General features: G+C 47.2%; 1 protein-coding gene across 7 annotated transcripts; it reads right to left on the bottom strand.

The window, feature by feature from the left end:
* Positions 1-1647: 1647 nt before the first annotated feature.
* LOC119129028 (sodium/potassium/calcium exchanger 2-like) lies at positions 1648-19102 on the bottom strand. Of its 7 annotated transcripts, none has more exons than XM_037261996.1 (12): positions 18819-19098; positions 17024-18100; positions 11258-11305; positions 10615-10723; positions 9294-9308; positions 7886-7936; positions 6602-6700; positions 5817-5899; positions 4229-4363; positions 4057-4146; positions 3771-3937; positions 1648-3697 (listed from the first exon to the last, which is right to left on the bottom strand). In XM_037261996.1, the coding sequence occupies exons 2-12, from the start codon at positions 17906-17908 to the stop codon at positions 3448-3450; spliced, it is 1932 nt and encodes a 643-aa protein (XP_037117891.1). In that variant the 5' UTR covers positions 17909-18100; positions 18819-19098; the 3' UTR covers positions 1648-3447. The 7 variants fall into 7 exon arrangements, with proteins under 7 accessions (XP_037117891.1, XP_037117893.1, XP_037117895.1 ...); XM_037261998.1 differs by having other exon boundaries at positions 11258-11296; positions 18819-19097; XM_037262000.1 differs by lacking the exon at positions 7886-7936 and having other exon boundaries at positions 18819-19101.
* Positions 19103-21979: the final 2877 nt, after the last annotated feature.

Below are 21979 nucleotides of genomic sequence, written 5' to 3' on the forward strand. Positions count from 1 at the left end.
TATACTCGTGATAAAAAGCAATGCCGATAACTTACCTGTTAGGATGTTTGACTCATACGAGCTACCGTCGTTGTTCTGCATCACAGTGAGTCTTCAAGAGGAGCGCAAGGAAGTTTGACGCCTCAACAAGATCAACTGGTCACCGCCCATTTATGTGCGTTTGTAAAGCCGCTCCACGGACTGTTGAGGTCTGCCATCGCACAAATGCGCATGCGCTCATTTGGGTGTCCAGCACCCGGCCAGCCTTAAACAATCCAAGATCGTCTGATTCTAATAATCAAAACTTCATCGTGACGTCACAGTGGCATTGTGAGTGGGGTATTTCCATCCGATGTGATTTGCTGATGACGAGATTTGGGTCATTCGTGATTCACGCAATGATTCAAAACGTGTCTAGACCAAAAAGTGAAGACCAGGCAGGACAGGATCATGCTGTAAATAAGCAGAGAACAACTTGAATTGAGTCAGGGTGTATTTGTTGAGTCGGACATACTTTTTGCGGTGGCGGCTGCATAGATGCAAGTGGATGGACTGGATGTCGTCTTTTACACAAGATCAAAATCACATTCCGGACTCTTCCACCATCGATGACTCACTTCTCAAGGTGCCGACTTTGCCACTCCCAGGATAAGCAGCATTTATAGGTCATTTTTTTAAATTGTCTTTTGTTTTTCATGGTTACAAACCTAAACAGCAACCAAAAAAGTTATGCCCAAAGGAGAAATGATGAGATCCATACAAATACAACAACCATCAGGATGTTCCAGTTGGATTTAGGCCTGGGTTCTTTCTTTTGGCCACATATACCTTTTCTGTATCACTGACATTCCAGCTGAATAACACATGCCATGTGAACCAGCGACTTGTGAGTCAGTGCTTGTCTGCTGAGGCCCTCATTTTCATGACCACCCAGCCACCCCCTCCAAATAAAACCATGACCCCACTCACACTGCAGCCTCCCCGGGAGACGTTTTCTGCTGACTCAAACCCAAACACGCCCTGTGACGGCGAACGAGCAATGTCGACTCAATAGTCGACTGGCCCACGTGCTGCTAACTTTGCTCCCATGATCGTCCAGTGCTGACTAATCGCTTGCAAATGAAGCTGTGAATGAGTTGCCTCGTGGCCGTGGCATAAAATGAAAGGGAAAATCCTAACCTGCTCACATTTTTGCTGTGACTCACGCAATACAAAGGTCAACCAAGCTGACCTTCATATTTGTATGGGACCATGCATTTGCATTTTTTTAAATGACCATAACACCCCATTAGCATGGCATTTTACAAGAGTGCCATTAGTCTAAGTATTCCAAACCCGGTTTTCTTTTATTCATCTCACTATTTTTTCTGTTTATTCGAAGCCTTTTAAAATGACAATTTAAACAATCTGTTTATTTAAAATGGTCAGGCAGGTGTCCGGTTTTGACCACAAGAGGGCGCAACATGCCAAGTAACCGCGGAAAGCAGGCTGTCAAATTCCATGTTTGGCATTAAAAAAAAACAAAAAAAACCGATATTGCTTCCATTTAAGAAAACAGATAACTTTAATTTGGAGTCACTACGCTATCCAGAATTTAAACAAAAATAACCCGGATGTTGTTACCACTTTGTCGCTTTCACACAAAAACAATCCACAAGCTCACCGTTGCATATTCGAATCGGATCAGCTTTATTCGTTTCATTATATACTTTGTTTGTTTTTACATAGAGACAAATGTGTACATTTATAGGTTATATGGTTAATTTGTTTCTGTATATATGTACACGTGAAACCAATCTTACATGAACACCAAGAAAATAAAGACATTTACAGTGCAAAACCTTTGACTGGTGAATTGTGCCACTTCACTCACCTTAATCAAGCACAATCCAAAGTCCTTCGACGGCATCATTCAAGCAACTCTGGAGTTCACCTTGAGTTGAGCGTTCGGACCTTCAAGTGCACAGAGATGATTGTCCAAACTGAAGCAAAATTAGCTGACACAACAAGCCTTAGAGAGTCACTTTGTGAATCTTAGATGTTTTTTTTGTTTTTTTTGCACTTCAATACGTGAAAAAAAATGTTGGCAGCAGCAGCCCTACGTAGATTTGCTCAACGTGAGTATAAAAAAAGAAGTCATATCCAAACTGGGTTTGCTCGTTTGAAACAAAAATAGATATTTACAAAGTAAAACCTGCTCTCTGTTCTAATCAAATGCATAAAAGTGAAGAGTTCCGTTGTACAGTCGGTGGGTAACCAGCCCAAAAGAACTTGAACGCAATCACCTTTCCTCCTTTGCCACCAAGATGCTGTACAGAGGTTGAGGTCAAAGGGCGTGGAGATAGAAAGGTGAATGGGTGCAGGGCAGACGCATGACAACACGTATATTGCTGTTTAATCCACATTCTATTCTCACATATCGTGATTAGGAGTTCTCTTTTTGCCAACAAAAGACAAATGGGTGGACTGTTTTTTTTTTTTGTTCTAGTATAGCGCCTCTACAGGTAAGGAATGGTCATTGCAGCTTAGAAAGTGAGCTTGACTATAGAGATCACTGTTTTCTACGTCGAGACCGAGCACTGGTTTACATGTTTGCATGTAACACGGTGAAAAAGTGTACATTTTGGTATACAAGTTGTTTAAATGCGGATTACTACGATTTATCTGCGAGTGTCTTTTTTTTTTTTTTTTTTTTTGCGACTGAAACCCAAAGCGCTACACGCGGACTAATCTATCAATTGTGACGCATTTACACCGACAAGTCATTTTCAAATGGACTATTTGACTTCATAATAGAGGCTTAGTGAGCCCTAAGTACTCATGCTTGTCATTCCAGAGGCCTTTTTTTTTTTTTTTTTGCGGTGGTGTGAGTGTGTGACGTGACGTGTTATCTACAATCAGAAGGAGCAGATTGTCCTGCTACAGTACGTCTGACGCTACCGCTAATTATTTCATGGTAAAGTGTTCAAATTGAAAAAGAAAAAAAAAATCCTCTTAAGAGAGAGTGCTGCGGTGAACAATAAAGTCATCAGAAATAAATCCGTCTGCCTTTTTTTTTTTTGGTTTGAAGGAGTCTTTTCCCGGTTTTCCGTCTTCTTCTTATCCTGTGAGCAGCAGCTTCATGTGTACAAAGTTCACAGGAGGTGCTTCTCCTCAACCTGCCAGTCGTGATAAGCCTGATCTAATGACACTAATGGCATGCATAATGCTTTTGCGATTTGGCCGGTGCGCCCGTAATGCACCTCCTCCTCCTTACCAGCTAATTAAAGAACACAGAAAATCCACTCGGGCGAGACAAAGTTTGGTGTCGCTCGTTGGCATCTCCACTGCGCATTTGCTTCACTTCTCTTTCATCCAGCACGCAGGAAAGCCAATGAGGATGTGTTTTTTTTTTTTTGTCGGTCGGAAAGAGGGAAAGCTGGGGGCCGGGCCTTCGGGTGGGGAGCGGGGGGTCCGCGCCCCCCCCCGTCAGACCGAAACTGGACACGCAAGCACCCGGTTCTCCAGCATGACGCTGACCACCAGGAAGACGAAGTAGAGCATAAACATGATGAAGCCCAGCAGCTTGCTCATGCGCCACTTGCAGGCGGCGATGGAGATGATGACGAAGATGAGCATGAGGAAGAGCAGCACGATGGCGCAGAAGAGCCCGTTGGAGCTCACCGTCACAGGTTTCAAGCCGCTGATGAGCGACCACATCAGCCACGGGAACGGAAGTCTGCACCAAACACAAAACAATAATATAATGACGGCCCCAAAGAGCAAAAGTGCTTTTTTGTATGACGACGTACCCGACAGTAATGTCAAAGATGTTGGAGCCGACGGAGCTGGACACGGCCATGTCCCCGAGGCCCTTGCGTGCCACAATAACGCTGGTGATGAGGTCAGGGATGGACGTTCCCGCCGCTAATATAGTCAGACCCATAATCTCCTCGGTAATCCCGATGGTTTCTCCAACCTGCATAAAAAAAAAAAAAGAAGAACAAAAAGGCTTCAGAGTAAATAAAGCCTCGTGTGCCGCTCTGGCTGTTTGTCGAGGGACATTTGGGTCGGTCGGCGTCAAACGGGGTGACTTACCTGGTGGGCCCACCACACCATCAGGTAGGAGAAGGCCGCAATCCAGCAGATGGAACCCAGGAAGGAGATGGGGAAGAACCTCTTGGCTGACTGGCAGAGGAAACGAGCAAAGGAACGTCAGCGGCAAATACGTATTCCCACGCTCTTGGCGACGGTTGAAAAGCACGCGTACCGGTTTCCTGACGTCGGGCAGCGTCAGCCACAGGGGGAGGACAATGGGCATGATGAAGAGGTAGGTGAAGCGCTTGCGGCCGGATTCGGGCCATGACAGGCTCAGGGGCTGGTCGTCTTCCTCCTCATCTTCAGCCTGAAAGCCAGTCAGCAATTTTCACGCTTCGATACACCACGCTACATCGCGGTTTTGGTGCAGTGCTGATTGTTCGCTCTATTGCGGTGATTTTCTTTTCACACAGAATCATGTCGAAATAAGGTCGTGCCAGGAGGAGTGAGTGGGGGGAAAAAAAAATCAGGAAAACAGAAAATAAATTGGACAAACCCAATGGTCGTGATCCCCCCCCCCCCTAGCTCTGCCAGTGCTTCTTTGTATCTGCAAACCTTTGTAAGTTGAGGACTGCCAGTAAATACATTTAAAATGAGCCTCAAAGCTCACGTATGATATCAATTGACATACAAGGCATTTTGGTAAAAATTAATTCGTTTTAAAATCGTTCCAATCCGTTTTTGTTTTTTTAAAAGCATTCTCGTTTTTATATTTTCCCCAATTTAATTTTTATTTTCTTGAACTCAAATAACCTTGCAGAGGCAAATGCTTAAGCCAGTTAGCATTCGGCTAGCTAACTGTACATCATCATTGGCTCATTTGCGCGTCACTCGACAGGCCACACATTCAACAGTGTGCAATGCGAGTGCGGTGGCCCCATATGACCTCAAATAATTGCGACATCTCATGTGTACATATTGCATGGTGGCATTATACCTCGCAACAGGAAGTTGCCATTAATCTATTTATGATTGGATTTAGTCGCATGGGGGTGGGCGGGCTCTAGTTGGCAAATGCCAGCCCGTCAGGAGCTATTCCTGTAGACCGGAGACCCCCCGCCAAGACCCCGCTTAACGTTGTACCCGCTGCAAGGCAAAAGTGACATTTGATCCGATTTTTTTGACTTTGATAAACGTGCTTCATTTACATGACATTCATCCACGCAAGAATGTAAAGATCGTCTTCAAAGGTATTCAAATTGGGATGTTATTTCCATCTCATAATCCACCGACGATACACACGCAATTCATTTGAGCTTCTCTAAAGACCGGATGAGTCAGAAATTGCCTGTCGCTTGCAAGCTTTAGGTTCCTCATGAATATTCAGAAAGGCAATATTTAGATGCAGCAAGGGGATGATTTGACTAAATAAATAAACGAGTGGGGGGGGGGGGGGGGGGGGGGGGGGGATTTTGGTTTAGCTCCCAGGAATTGCAATTTGACCTGCGCTTTCCCCTTTCTCTCCGAACGCTTGCCAAAGAATGAACAAATGGCGTGACAGCACACGGAGCTCCCGGCGTCTTCCTGGATCACACAGACAGGTGCGCTGTGGGAGGCGCTGCCGAAAATAGCCACAAACGCCGACGCCAGCCAACGCCCCCTGATGTTCTGGCAGGTGACGCCAGAAAAAGCTGCTTCCGCAAGTTGCACTTTTGAAGGGGATTAAAGGACGACTTTCCGCAACACAAGGTGATAATAAGAAATAAAAAGTTTGGACAGCCCTAAGGGTCGCGGTACGGATGAACGGTGATATTTCTTACCGTTTGTCCTTCCGGTCCCGCTGTGCCGTTCATGGGCGGGGCCGCCTCCACTTGCACGCTGGAGCTATTTGGCAGGTTCTTATCTGTGGAGAGAGACGCACCAAGTCATCCGCTTGAATTAAAAATGCAGCCAATCAAAAGCTGTAACCGCCTTGGTGCTGACTTTCATCAAAGCCCACCAATAAAAAAAAAAAAAAACACTCATCTCCATCCTCGCGAGCGTGGCGGCGCTGCGATGCCCACGATGAAGAGGCTAACACGTTAATGCAGCGCCGTTAACATAATTCCGCTTCACTTTGATTGCGCCAATGAAAGCAATTCCTGCGGCCTCCTCCTTCCTTTCAAGTGACACTTGGCGCGCATTAGTGGCTGGCTGGCCACAATCACGTCCTAAATAGCGCTTGAACAATCCATTTGGCAATTCTTCATCACGTTGCCGCGCCACGCGTCAGTCTTTCAACTTCTTCCACACCCAAGCAGGAATGAGTCACTTTAGCTTCACCCATTACCTGTCGCGCATGTCAACTGAAACGCACGTTTGCTCCTATCTACGGATACACTAATCAAGTACCGATTTGAGTTTGGAGTTAACAAATCCGAGCAGATGGCGCAGCTTTTGAGTAGGAAAAAAAAAAAAAAAAAAAAAGTCAGGGCTGTAAATCTTGGCTACTCCTGTTGAGGAGGGAGACAAATGCCAAGATGTTTGGAGGTGGCAAAGTTTCGGCACCTCACACTCATACTGTGCGAGAAATAGAGTCATGACAGTGTGTGTCGGCAGTTCCTACCTGAACGGCTGGCGACTCCGTTGGCCTTCTCGCTGTCCTCGACTTGGCATTTCTTTTTGGCGATCTTGTGAAGAATGGACGCTTTCTCGCGGAATTTCCCTGCAAAACACCGGCAGGCGGGGTCGTTAAAACGCCGAAACGAGCTAGCCCGCCGCTGACTCGGAACCAGAGTTTCTTTCTCTGCTTTTGTTTGGCAGCACGAGGCTGCGGCGTCTGGGAATGGCACAGGTCGAAAAAAACGTCGCACAACTGCGAGATGGAAAATTGGAGGTCGATGAAACGCTACGACCTTGGTGTGACCTTGAAACTTAACGGCGAAGTTCTCACGCTGGAGGTTTTCCTGTCCTTGTGATCTTTCCAATAAAGTGACGTCATTATTTGGAGCAGTAATTTATCCTAATATGTAATAAAATACAAAATGAGGATTTTTTTTTTTTAAGAAGAGCAAGCGTGGCCTGCCTTCAACCAATTAGCCTTTTGCGATCGATAAGTTTCTCATTTTTTGGAGCGCATGGGTGATTTGACGCTGTCAATATGCGCTTGCCCAACCATGTCTGTGACCTTCCGGCAAAATCGTTAGGCACCACCAGCCTCTGTCTCATCTCACCATCGCACGCACACACACGTGCACGCACGCTATTTTGTTTTTGTCTTGCGTTATGAACGTAAAGAAAATTTTTTTTACGTGGGTTGGTCGCAACAAGTGTGCTTGACATCACAGCCTTTTTCTGATTGGACATTTCATCACTTCCAGGAATTTAAAATGTTTCCGGCGAAAGCCATTTAACATGCGCGCATTAGAGTTGCGCAATCCATGTGAATATTGAGAATGAAAAAAAAAAAAATGGTAAGAGCTTCAAGTCGTCATTGTTGTTACACTCCGATTTTTTTTCCCCCCCGCGAGCTCTGCCGCTTATGAAAGTGGATGACTCACTGAAAATTCCGCCGAGTGGAAGCAGAGAAATGAACGATGGATTTCTCGATGAAAGAATGTATGGAATAGAAGAAAAGACTCGACGTTCGTGTTACTACGAGCATGCCTCTGATGAGCATTTCAAAATAACACATGAGAAGAGACTCAACACACAGATTAGTTCAAACAATCATGACGCGACCAAAATTGGACGACACAACTGCCACGATTTGCACTTTGGCGATGAAATGGCAGAAAAAAGACAAGCTGCTGCGTCAGCAGGAAAACAAGAAAGCCAAATAATAATCGATGTAGATGGAGAAAAACTCAAAATGGACGCCACAAAGAAATGAAAAATTTTCAGGGCTTACCTTCCTCAGTCATTGAGTGATAATATTTTAGTTTCCCATAAGTCCCAAGCTCTACAAGGCCACAACAAAAGACAAGGAAGGGGGAAGGGCAACGGACACACAGAGAAAAGGAAAAGAGTGAACACCACTGCGCGCGCGCACACGCAGGAAATCCAAGTCATCCCTTGCAAAAAGTGCCAAGCAGCAACAAAAACCACGCTGCCAAGACGACGACAAGTCAGCGCCATGAGTGAGACATCTGGAGGTGAGCGTGCGTAAACAAAAGAAAAATGATGAGTCCTCCTCTCCTCCTCTGCCTTTCACGTTCAAAGGTCAACTTGTGCTGTGACCTCCAATACAAACTAGAACGGATTTTGCGGATTCCGTTTTATGATTTCTCGTGTTCATTTGGGCTTTTTTTTTGGGATTCCTGCTAGGCCGGGCCTCGAGCTGGCGTCGGACGGAGGGGGAAATTCACTGCACTCATTACAAATAGAGAGAGGAGGGGTGAGGGAGGGGGGGGGGTGGCTGTTGTTGTTTACCAGGGGCCCTCTTGTCCTTGTGGAATGCCCTCTAAACCTCTGCTGAGCCATTTGACTGAGTGCATGCACACGCAGAGTGGGAGCTTCAGTCTGAAGCAAAAGATGAAGAAAAAAAAAAGAAAGCTTTTAGCATCGATTCTTTCACTTGCCTGGTGCGAGCGTGCTCACAAGAAGAAGTCTGTGTATGTGCAATGTACAGCTAAGCGTGTACACATGATGGATGGCGAGTCACGCCTACGTGTTGGGCACCTTTCTCGGTGCAGAATTCAAGATTCGGTATATACCCGTCCACGCGCTTTTGATTTTTTTGGGTTCGATGAATGGTGCCAGCACAAGGTCGTCTGTTCTCTCAGCGCCACCGCACGTATTTTAGCCGACTCAGGCTGTGATTGTCACTGCCCTTGCAAGACAATTAGGACATTTGCGCAAATGGGGACAAAATAAATAAATATTATAATAAAAATAACAAAAAAAATAATACATAAATAATCATAAATAAGAGGAAAGTTCCGCTCATATTGCTAAGGTGGTCGGATGCAGATTAAGCGTGCATGCAAACACGAGCGAGGTCATCTTTAATCCCTTGTCAGGTTGATTGATTAGAAATCCTGAGGAAGGTCAGCCATCTGGCCGGGACATGAACTCCATCGATGCCTACGGACTGACTGCTAATAACCAATAAGAGGAGGGAGAGGATGGGCTCGGTGAGGGGGGAAAATGATGGGCACAAAGAAGTCAAGGGAAGGGAGACGGATGGAAGTGCACGCTTGACCGTATGGGAAAGTCAACAGGACATAAAGGAAACATCAAGAGTTTCTTCCGGGTTAGGGTTAGAATGATAAAAAAAAAAAAGGGAGGGGGTAGTTACAGAAATAAGATCAACTCACCAGAGTCGGCAAATTCTGAGGGGGACAGTAGCCGAGAGACGTGCAGAGACAGAAACACACAAGATCAATCCGAGCACACAATTTGGTTTCAATTGAACCCGAAGGTGAAAGTCGACGGAGAGCGTTCAGAACGAAAAACAAGCCGCCTCGCAAACGTTATTGCAAAGAAAACTTTCTGGGAAGGTATCGCCCATAAAATGGACACCTCACGTCTCACTTAGTCAGAGCGTGTGATTTCTTCAAAGTCACGACAATAAGAAGAGTTATGATTCATAATATATCGTCATTTGATAAAAGTGAAAATTATAGATGCCTTTGTAGCAAACTGAAAATCTGCACTGGAGACGGAATTCATCTTATATTGTCTGATGACGACAAACACCGGACCTAGAGGAAGGGGGGCCTGGGGGCCGTGTCTCCCCCTGCTAAATATGATTTTTTTTATTTCACAATTTTTCTGAGAATTTATTTCACATTTCCACCCACTTCAAGAATATTGTTATTTATTGAAGAATTTCTTGGGTTTGCAAAAAAATTATTTGCGGACCCCCTGAGATATCCTTGCCCCCTCCCCCCCAGGAAAAAAAATCCTTGTTCCGGCACTAACATTAAATGCAACCTCAGACCTCCTCCTCAGCTCTGCAGTGGAGACAACTTATTTTGAGAACTGCCCATGAAATATACATATTCCTCCCCGCCCCCTACCCTCCACTTAAAAGCCCGCCGGGTGTATGCGGGGATCCGCTGCACCTGCTCAACTTCCACCGAGCAGCCCAAAACGCTGCGTTGTGCTTTTACAACAGCCGCAATCAGACATTCAGTAGTTGTGCTTTGGGGAACAAATATTGGAAGCAAGCAGTTCCCACCTCCAGTCGTCCGCAGCATGATGGATGAGTTACTCGGTGAACTAGATCCTAGCTGCTCTTTATTTATTTATTTATTTATGTTTTTCAAATCGCTCAGACAGATTGATGGATATACTTAGTGATGCAATGCATGCTAATTGCTAATGGCTGCTTGAAAGCCCATCTCGGCGCGGCGTGCTAATCTCTCCTGAGCTGACTCCATTCCAGGCTTGGTTCGGCTCTCAAGGACCGTAAAGACTTTTCAGGGAAGTCCCCCAAGACAAATTTTTTTTTTTTAGTTGGATTCTTATTGGTTCTTTTGACCAGCGCTAGCTTCTTTTTCAGAGATAGCGATGAGCATGATTAAGCATGTTTGTTATTGCAGATTTTCAACATGTTGAAGGCTTTTCTTTTCATTTTCAACATGGAAAATGTTGTCTTCAAGTTCCAAATTGCCCAATAAGTGCCAAGCTCACCTTCACTTAAAGGGTCCAAGGTGTGAATCATGAGCTGGAAAATGCTGTTCCTCATCAAGCTGTTGTGCAGGGAGGCCGAGCTGCCCCCCCTCTGAAGACGAGGTCTGGCCTGCGAGGAGACGGACACGGTGTTAAGAACTCTTCCGGGTCGCCAAATCGACAGCGGGTCAGATACGCTAGAAAGTCCCGTGTAGCTCTGAGGGAGGAACGACTTCCCCGAGAACGCTCGCGCTTGGAATACGATTTGTTAATCCGCTTTTGCATAAAACCCAAAGTGGAACCTGCAGGCAATGAGAATAAAATAACCCATCAATTTCTAACACGAGGCCCTCGGGATGCAGTCAAAATCGTATTGAAGTTCTCGTGAGCTCCACCAAGGTCATGCTTGGTTCCCTGTTCAACTTTTTGGGAGAATCGGCGCTCCACTGGGGCAAGTCGGAAGCTGAAGCAGTCAGTCTTACTCACAGGTGACGAACGGCTCGGCGGTATTCCGAACGAGTCACATCTCCCGTGCGTGTGGATTTTGTGTTTTGCCGCAAAAGGGAACGACTCCGGCTTGGATGAGTTTAACACAAAGTCACGGTGTGGTGGGAGACAGACATGTCATCTAACAGCCGCACAAAAAAGGAGACAGGACACCTACCGCCAACTTGCCGTCATCCTCGGGCGCCCCCGGACTCGCCTTCTCATCCAACACAAAGAAAGAGGACGATCAGAAAAGAGGAGGGGGGGGGGGAGAGAGAGAGAAAAGAACAAGACAAAGATGTGAAGCATGCCGCACGCAAACATACACAGACGTCACATCACAGTTACAGCTGAGATGAAGATGACGATGAGGACGACAGAACACGTTTGACGGGACAAGTGTTTTGAAAAACGCAAACTTTGGATGATTTCAGCCTTCTTCCCTACACTGCCATAATTTTAATGTCTGAAGAGAGACATAAAAGAGACGCTAAGTTTATCTTTTAAAAAAGAAAGGAACGTTCAGTAGAGCCAGGAAGAGCTTTGACAAACTCAGAGGAACAAAACAAAAAAGTGCAAGTGGCAAGTTGTCACACGGAACTTTTTGTGACTCAGGCCTTCAAACAATCACTCACTTTCCCCCCGACCATCCTTGCCAGCAGGCATTCTGGCACGTCTATTTTTGAAAGGCCAACAAAAAAGTGGCGCTCGTCGCAGGGAGGAGGGAAAAAAAACGTGCGCATGTGTGAAACGTCCCTCTGAAGACTCACTTACAAGCACATTTACTTGGACGGCCGAGTGTGGAGGCTTTGTTTGCCAGCCTACACACTTTGCTTTGTACAAAATGTGGAGGCGTTGACGTGTGGCGAGACGATATGCCCGGTCGGACGATCCAGATATATATATTTTTTTTAAAGTCACTTGAAAACAAAGCGACCTGATTCTAAACCATACATATGAAAAAAAAACAAAAGCTCTTGAAATGATCTTAAAATCATTTCTGAAAAACTCGGAACCACGATTGTCTGTTTACCGCCTCCCATTCGTCTACAAAAGAAATCAGGACCATGAAATTGCGCAATTTCCACGAAAACAACCAAAAATAATTAAAATAAACTGAAAAAAAAAAAGCTGCAGGGAGGGGGGCTTCAAGCTGATCACTTCCTGAGCTTATTCCTTGCACACTGCAAATTGAATTGCTCTTTTTGGCTCGCTCCTCCTCCGCGGAAGTGAGTATGGTGCCAGATTGAGCTCAACCACTGGGCCGCCGGTTGAGACAACGTTAGATACTATGACTAATAACCACACAGCGGGATTAGTATGTTTCTGCGCTTCTCTAATACCCGCGATGTTACATCAGGACGCTTCTTGGGATCGGCTCAGCTGCTCAGAGGCGGATGAGCGGGATGACTCGATGGACAGACGGCCGGATGAATATTCTTTCGTGCACGTGGCGCAATGGTACGGCGAATTATCGCTGGGGGGGAAAAAAGTGTTACGTATATGAGCACTTTCATTCCCGAGTCACAAATTGCCAGCAGATAAACTGGGATTTTCCATTAGGATCTCTTAACATCAGATGGGAAGCGTTTAGAAATGATCTTTTCCTTCTTATAAACCAGTGTGGCATGAAAATGATGACGTGGCAGTTAGATTGTGAGGTCGCAGCTATTAGTATCTTTGTGCTACGAGCTGGCTGCCGAAAGCGACTCGTGCAAATCTTCCGGCAGGCAACCTAGTCTGCTGGAGCGTGAGAGAACACCCTCCGAGATTTGTCCGTCTCCATCAGCCAGTGCCCTTTCTTTCCATTTTGCCTGGAGATGATAATAACCATCTTTAAGGGGGTGGGGGATAAAAATTTGCACAAGTCAAGAAGCCGCCCACTTGCTAATTAGTAACCCCTTCAAATTATTTTTTTTTTTTTTCCCGAGCAAGCAGAACTAATTACAGAAGCTGCCACCGTGGCTGATTTCCCACAAGGCAGCGCTCGGCAGCTAAAATTGCTTCCTCTCACCCACCCACCGACCAATCAGGTGGCGGCTTCAGGGAGATGCACACAAGAGGACGGAAACACAAAACTGCTGCGCTGTATTCAAAAAGCAAATTCAGCACTCGAGCGGGCTTCCTTTGACGCGTTTCGATAACCGGAGTGATCGTGAGCGGTTCTGTCGATTGGGTGGAATCGATGGTGCGTTCAAATGCGCGAGGCGACACAAACACCGGTTGCGTGTGCAATAATTGCAAGCGCTGACTGCTGATTTCAGCTGGAGGGGGGGGTCATTGTACAAAATGCTGAGGGTCCCGGGTGTTATTTCATGCGCCGGCGAGATAAAGATCCCATTGCCCTTCACATGATGCGTTTACAGTGCAGTTATCTAATTCGACCTCGCGTTCAGAAATAGCTCGGGATCGATAAAGCTATCAGTTTCTTGCTAGGCAATCAGACTCGCCCTAAAAAAAAAAAAAAAAATAAAATAAACAGACAACTCCCATATATAACGTATACAGTCTCGGGTTTCCGAGAATGCACATCCGGGAGAGGATTTGACCTTGTTGTGACTTTCAAGATCAAAACTAACTGCTGCTTGCCTTGAGGGGGGAGGATGCGGCGCGCGAGGGAGCTGTCCACGGTTCTTAAGTGGAAACAAACACTCCGCCGTGGACTCGTAATGAGCTACACTTTCAATTTCTTAGAATTCAAGCGCCCGGCAGCGTTAGGTGAACTCCGAGGGGGCCGCCATTATTCATCGGGAATCCAGAAGTGGACCGCACAATGGCCGCACGCACGATGATAATTTGTTTTTTTAAATTGCACGCGGCGATGTTTAACTCCTCTTGGATGCGCTACAAAATGCTAATGCACTGGAGAGTGAGCAGCACCTGGGATGTAAATGAGCTCGCCGTTATTAGCGATTGAATGAATGTGGCTCCAAACAACAAGGGCGCCGGGCTATTGATGGCCAAAGTCCAGTCATGCTGCAGCTGCATTTGGATGATATAACTTGGACTTTTTTTTTTTTTTTACCATCACGCTGGGATCAAACTCAACAGCTTTTCTATTTTTAACACTTGCAATATTATTCAAGTTGGCCACACATAAAAAGACAGCTTAAATCTTGTTTCCTCCCACTTCCTGGAACTGAGGCCACTTCCACAAAAATAGCTCATCAAAACAAATATGTATTCACGTTTTAGCTTGGCATCGATATCTCCAGTACTTTTGATACCCAAAATTTAATTTAACATAATGACAAGAAATGGCAAAAAAGACCTCTCTGACGCAAATGATGATTTGCTGATGTGTCAAACGGCAGTATTACAGCGCCATCTACTGCCCAGGAGGACTTAGTTTCCTATGCCCGAAGTCAATCTTTTTGCCATAAATCTTGGTGGCTGGTATCAGCCCGATATGCTACCTGGTATCGGTATTTGCTCATCTCAGGGAGAAAAAAAAAGCAATACATTTAAGAAAACAAGGTGGTCTAATGATTTTTTCCCCCGATTGTAGCTTCCCCTCCTCTCTTCCCCACCAGAGCAGTGAAACTGGATCATTTCTTGCACTAGCTGGGAATGTCTGACAAGTTGACGAAGAGGAGCACGTGACCGCAGGCAGGATCTTACGTGTCAAGTTGCACCGAACGCGACGGGCATCGCCGCCGAGAAAGGAAACGCCAGCGGTCTGGCTTTGTAAGCGATCATTGAAGCCCCCATCCTGACGAAACAAAAATCTCGCCTCCGCATTGGCTATTTATAGCCTACTAATGCTGCGAGCAGAGGTCGCAACCCTTCCATCTCAGCAGATGCAACATCTGCCTCTGTGCACCGGCAACTTATCTGACCACGATGGAGGAATCTTAACCAGCTTCACGGTGCAAAATATTTTTTTATTTGCCAATAAACCCAAAATGACATCACTCCCAGGCTCGCCCTACAACCGCGAAGTATCATTAAATTCTCCCATGAATGTATTTTAATGACCAGGACTGATGGAAATGAGTCGGGGGTCAGAAGAGGCATTAGTTATCGAGTGACCTCATTTGCCCCCGCCCCTTCGCTTTTAAACCGTGGCTTTCATGGCTTTTCTTTAATCAGAACTTTGGGCGGGTACCTGGCTTGACAGGCGTCAACAGCCGGCAGAATAAGAAGCTTAACCCAACGCGTGGCAGTCACGATACCGTGCGTCGAGACGGTCTACATCTTGACGGATGCGTCCTCGCATTTTTTTTCCCAGCCCCCCTTCACACCACAACAAATTTAACAATAATCGCTTCCTGCGGCGCTATGGTCCCAAACCGTCGTGAGATTAACCCGGCGACCGAGCGCCCCGTTAAGTAAACAAAGGTATTAGGCAGCAGCGGTTGGGATGAACAAATAGGTAAAGACATTCATCCAACATCTGTGCTGATCAAATTAAATCGCATGCTGTGCGCCGGGATTAGCGCAATAAAATTCTGCTGCGTGACTCTGCTGCTTTTGCACGACTTTTGCGAAAACAGCCTCCGGGGGGGGGGGGGGGGGTTGAGAGAAGAGGAACTATCAGGATTCCGAGCGTCGTTTTAGGAAGTCTATTTTTTATCTTTACAAGTCGGAATTAAGTTTCAGTCATTTGGTGGGGTGATAAACAAGTGTTTGCTTTGCCCTTTTAGGTTGTTAATGAAGGTAACAAAGATGCACTCGTGCATTTTGTCATTGTAAACGTGTTAGCTAAGTTTTATTAGCTTATGTCGCGGCACTCCAATGCAAATAAAGTGTCTTTGCTAAATTGATTTGTTCTTTTTATTCTGGCACAAAAAAAGACCCCTTACCGAATCATAAATATGATTTAAATTTGGTTGTGACTATTTTCCATGACTTGTAATTTCAAATTCACTTTGTTGCAGTGACTATTTAGCATCACAATGAAAATTCGAGGCCATTGTGTAGACATGATTATACATTCATAGAATTTATACAATCGGCATAACTACAATGTAGCCTGTGATGACCCTTTTTTTGACACCTTGACCTTATCGTCCTGGCTTATGTTCCGATGGATCGCGGGAACATCATGGCTGAGCTGATGAACCTTGCCGCTGTCTATCTATCTGTGTCACAATTTGAGTGCATGTCACTCGCCTGCTAAATTGCCAATTAAAACCCAAAATAACACACGTGCAGACGTCCCTAGTGTCAAGACTGGATTAAAAATGGCGGCTCTTTGGAAGACTACCGTTCAATTAGGCGCCGGCCTGTGCTGCCCTAATAAACCCGGACGACTTGTCTGACCACAAATGCCGCGCAGTCGCCGACGGCAATAAACCGCCACATCTCCGGCGTCTACGATTGATCGAGCGCACACGCGCAGTAGGCGGCGTCCGCTCCCAGAATGCTTTGCAGCTCAAGGTCACCTCGCTTGTCTGGCACCGAGCCGGCGCACCTTCCTCCTCCCCTCGCCTGTCAAACAAACCCATCGAGCGCAACCTTGTGTGACATCCCAAAAAGTAAAAAAGCGCCGCCTCGTCCTACTTCCTACTAGTAAAAATCTGGAGAAATAAAACTGCTGAGAGCAAATCCTGCCGTAATAAAGGCTTTACGGGACAATGCTCTCCAAAATTTCATCCCCCCCCCATGTCACAATGAAAGCTAAATCCGCGTGGATAATCTGCACGCCGGTGTCCGGCGGCACTGCTGTGCCGGTGATGGAACGAGCCGACTTGACGTTTGGCGCCATTGTTAGCTGCTTAATGGGCGCGCAGTTGCAACTATGTTATTCAGGCAGGGGACACAATCTGGAGTTCTGAACCCAGGTTTGACTATCTTTTATGAATCTCCGAGCAGGAGCTTGTTTTGGTTCCGGCCGACATGATTTGAAGCGTAGCTCAATCAGCAATGGCAAGCTCGATGATATGGATGTGCGCATCCTCAAAGTTGCCTTTTGGAGAAGATGACAGAGGAGGCCACTCACCTTGGGCTGCACCTCCACCTCCACCACTTGGTTCTTGTTCATGCAGCCTTTGACGAAGCCCTCCACGGTCCCGTTGAATTTCATGAAGATGACGTAGGCGGCGTATCCCGACAGCAGCGTGACACTCTCCCACACGGAGATGAAGTTGTCGAGGAAGAAGACGATGAGCAGGATGAGGTCCAGGATGTAGAAGGAGACGTCGCGGAAGAGGGGCCACCACGTCAGGTTGAGGATCTCCTTGGAGAAGATGGCGCACATCCCGATGACAAAGAGGATGTTGAAGACGGCCGAGCCCACGATGGTGCCGATGCCCACGTTGCTGTGCGAGATGAACACGCCGATGATGGAGGTGAAGAGCTCGGGAGCCGAGCCGCCCGCCGCCATGAAAGTGGCGCCGGCCACGTCGTCCGAGATGGTCAGCTTCTCGGTGATGACCGTGAGCGCCGGGACGAAGAACTCGTCGCACACGATGGCCAAGGCGATGAACATGTAGATCATGCCGAACATGTGGAGGATCACCGCCCCCCGCCGCCTCTGCTGGATGTTGAAGAGGTCCGGCGGGTATTCCCCTTGGCTTTCGTTGCCACCCGCTGTCCATTTCGCGCCATCCGACCCGTTGGCCTCCTTCTGCTGCTGGCTGAAGAGCAGAGTCCTGTGGGGCACCGGTTGGCGGAGGCCGTCCCGGGAACCCGCCGGATCACCCGGAGCGGCCGAGTTCCACGTCAAGGCACAGACGGAGACGGCACTCGCGGCCAGCAGGCTCACCGCCAAGCCCAAGATCCGCACCGGCCTGAGTTTTCTCCGCAAACGACAGAGACCCCTCCGCTTGCAGGCAGCCTCCGTCGCGGGCTGCGGCTCGGCCGGCCCGACGCACGGCGGACCCATCTCTGCGTGCTTCTGGAGCCGCCTAGCTCCCGCTGGCTCGGTAGGGTGAGGGGACAGTCGGGCGGCGGGGAGGGGGGGGCACGGGTTTTACCGGAGATGGTAAAACATGGCTTTGGCCTCAAATGCGTTGAAAGGACTTCTGGTACTTTCCTGGATCTGGCTTGCCAAATGTTGCCTTCATATTAGCCTCGGCTGGATAAACAACAGAGAAGAAAGACATGGTGACAAATTGACAGCACATGAGTTTACCACTGTTGTCATTTCAGGGCCTCATACGACTACAATCAAAAATAACCGATAACACATGGAACAATTTATTTTGGACTTATTTTGGAGACTTTGTGAACCGTGAGAACAAAATGTAGCTTTTGGTGCCTGGGGCGCAATGATGACACCATAAGGGGTGGAAATTAACACCTACTGTACCTCCGTTTCTGACAGCGCATACAACAAATAGCGATCACGCTGGCCGCTAATTCTTCGGCCTGACTCGACTACCGAGAATAACAATAATCCTCAACATTGCAGATCATATTCAACATATGGAAAACTTGGTAGGGGCAGATGATTTTTTTTTTTTTGGCCTGCGCCAAACTGCGCTAAGAGAAATAACAAGGAGGCCGTCGGGTAACGGGCATCGGAACCGTGACGACGCTGCTGAAAACGGCTCATCGCTGTTATTATTATTATTCCTCATTTATGTTGACGGCCGTCGCCCGTCTGCGCTGCCGGTGACTCTGCCCTTTACTGATGCGTTCGCCCTCTCAGCTGTATTCAATGAAAAGAAAGAGGAGGGGGAAAAAAAAAAAAACAAACAGAAAAAAAAAAAAAACGACCCAACGTGTAATCTGCACGCGGAGGCGCATGACGCGCGGCGGCGTGGCTGCAGACGTGTAAGGTCTCGTCTTACCTTGCCAGCAGCAGGTTGCAAATTCACAGTCCGGTGCCCTCTTGCTCTCATTCAGCACAAAAATGTCACCGGTCTCGGCTGTAGCGATGGACAGAGGTGGAGCTTTTGACAGAGAAAGAGGAGGTGGAGGAGGTGGGGGGGGGGAGAGAGAGAGATGCGCACGCTTCCTCTCTCTCTTCACAGTCTCGGCTCAGCAGCATCCATTCCGGCTCGGATGAAAGCATACGCGTTAATCGCTTCAAAAAAAAAAAAAAAAGGGGGGGGCGAATGTAGCCAAGTGACGCGCTTAGCTGGTCTCACCACGTGATCGAGATGTATAAAGTCAGGTAAAGAGCCCCCCCCCTCACGTCAGGTTGAAGCTGCTTCATGCGAGCGGCTTTCGGCTGCATGTTACCGTGGTTACCGAGCCACTTTTCTTCATCCCCTTTCCCCCCCTCCTTGGTCCTGCTTCAGGCCGACCGATGGGCATAAAGGTCATTTCAAGGTTACACGCAAGACACAGCAGGAGGGAGACGGCGTCTTCACATTTCGTCCGCCAACTGCAGCAGCGTGCACTGTCGATCAGGGATGGGCAATGCTGGGGGTGGGGGGGGGGCACAATTTTTCATCCGTGCTACTGGTGAGGGGAGGGGGGGGTGTCACAAATAAAGGACAAAAATGTTATTTTAATGATGAACAAAATACATTCATACATTGCAAACGTGCTCTTAATATGTGTATGTAAGTGTTCCGGGTATATGTTTGTAACAGTATAAATATATAATAAATCACGATTGACTGATTTTATTGATTGACCTTCACCCATCTCTTCCCGACCGGCCTTCTGTTACCTAACAGGAAACACTCGTGCAGATCACATTAACGGGCCCTACCTCCCGCTATCAACACTTTAGTATTATTTGAAATCCTAAAAAATGTGTTTGAGACCGAAATGAAATATATGCGGATGTTCACCGAGCGCCATTGGTCGGGTAAAAGTCCGCACGAGGCCTCGGAGGAGCCCCTCGGAGGAGCCTCGCCGGCAACCTCATCAACTTTTCAAATGCTGAGTGGACATGTAAGCGAGGACGAGGAGGGGATGCTCTCGTGTGAGTGATAGCGGGACTCGTTATTAAAATGCACTCAAAGATGGCTTCTTGGAAAAGTCCATCTAATTAACGCACACCGTCCTCACGCCAGCTCTCCCGATGACGTCCGTCGACAATTTTGTCATCGAACCAGATCCCTCCCGTTCGTCAGCTCTATTCACCCCCCCCCTCCAAACAATGGCTTGGCAGCCTCACCGCTCGGATTCTGGCTGCCTTTCCAGCATAAAAAGTGTTGACTGGTCACGCGTGGGTCACGAAGGAGGGGACGGGACGCGGGTGGGGGGTCTGTGCTTGTTTTGATTTGACAAAAAACAAGAGAAATTTCCACGCCGGTCGTGCCGCGCCCCCTTCTGAACGGGCACACCCGGCCCACCCCTCGCTCGTGCCCGGCGGCTAAATCCGAGCCTTTGTGCTCCACATAGTTGTATGGATTTGTCAGCAGTGGGGTGGGGGGCAGCGGGGGGGCGGATAGAGCGATGATAAGCAAACGAGTTTTTCCAGTCAACGAGGAAGGACAATTGAGCGAGCTCTGCGCGCTATCGAGCTAGCGTGATTGTAAAGGTCTATCAATAAGCGGTTTCTCTCACATGCGACGCTTCTCCCACGGATGAAAGGCCGGAAGCCTCAAATCACAGGCTCGGCTCGCACCGATTGCCGCCCGGCAAAAAAAAGATCCAGTCAGCACAGCCAAAAGGCAACCGGGGGGATTCCGGGAAAACCAATCAATCAGCGGGGCTCTTAAAATGGCCGTGTGAAAGTATCGTCAATGACAAATGCGCCCTTTCGTCGCGAATTTAAAGCGCGAGGGGGGGGGGGGGGGGGGAGTGGAAAAATAAATCTGTTGGGTTGCAGCGGGGAGATTAATAAATTGATAATCCTCAGGCAGGTTTGATGGATACTGTAAGTACTGGAGCTGAAAGTGACATCGTGCTTGAAGGACTTCGCAAATACTAAAGGCCAAACAGTACATGTATATAGCCTATACACTGGCGGAGCTAGGATCTTTTTCCTTGTGTAAGGAAGAGTCCACAAAACAAATGGAAAAATATGATCCAAGCATATATCTTGGGGGGGGAGGCAGTGCCCCCGTCATCCCCCCTGGTGGTCGTCATAGATTATAGAACTAACAACTCCCAGTAACACAGAAGGACATGGAATGAATGACCTTTGGCAGCGGAATATGGCCGCTTAATATTTCATGGCTTTCCGTGGGCAGGAGACAAAAGAGTAGCCAGATGTGCTGACGGACACCCGGGAAGCTTTGGAGGTCCTGTGCGAGTGAAACCCAAATTGACACAGGGAATACGATAAGTAACAGAGTACAGATACTTGGCGATACGCGAGCGTGGCAAAGTGTCAAGTGAGGGGAAGGGGCGGGACTGAGCTGTGATTCTATTCTAATCGCACTAGATTTATTAAACGGGAGCAGCAGGTTTAAATCTCAGCAGATTACATGGAATTCCCAAGGAGAAGTGAGGGTGGCACTAGGGGGTCAGGGAGGATTGCGTAATTGAATGTGCTTGAGGTTATCGCGGCGCCAGTCAGCTATGACAAGCCAAAAAATAAATAAATAAATAAATAAATAAATAAATAAAAGAAACACAATATGGTACCATGGATGCAGATCTTAATCGATTAGGACGCAGTCTTTTGAAATGATTAAATTTGAAAGATTAAGATGGTACTCGTTTTTGTACTACGCAGTGTGTGTGCGTGCGTGTGTGACAGCCTTAAAATGAATCTTCTCATGAAAAGCAGGTTAATCCCTCATGCCCCACCTCGCATGCAAATCACATTGTTGGGGCAAAAGAGAGGCACGGGGGCAAAAGCGAGGCACGGGGGCAAAAGCTGGCCCGTCAAACCAAATTAAGTGCCGAGTTTTGGTTTCTGCTTCAATTAATTTCTTCCTTAACAATAATAAGGGGGTTTGCTATTTTTCTTCAAATTTATCACACGTATATTATTATTATCATCATCATCATTATTATAATTATTAGTAGTATTATCATCATTGCAAAAAATCATTCCAAAAACAGAAACAAGTTTTCTCATTGACGACGCTCAGCAGTCAGT

The sequence above is a fragment of the Syngnathus acus genome, chromosome 10 (assembly GCF_901709675.1).
Source record: "Syngnathus acus chromosome 10, fSynAcu1.2, whole genome shotgun sequence".
Lineage (NCBI taxonomy): Eukaryota > Metazoa > Chordata > Actinopteri > Syngnathiformes > Syngnathidae > Syngnathus > Syngnathus acus.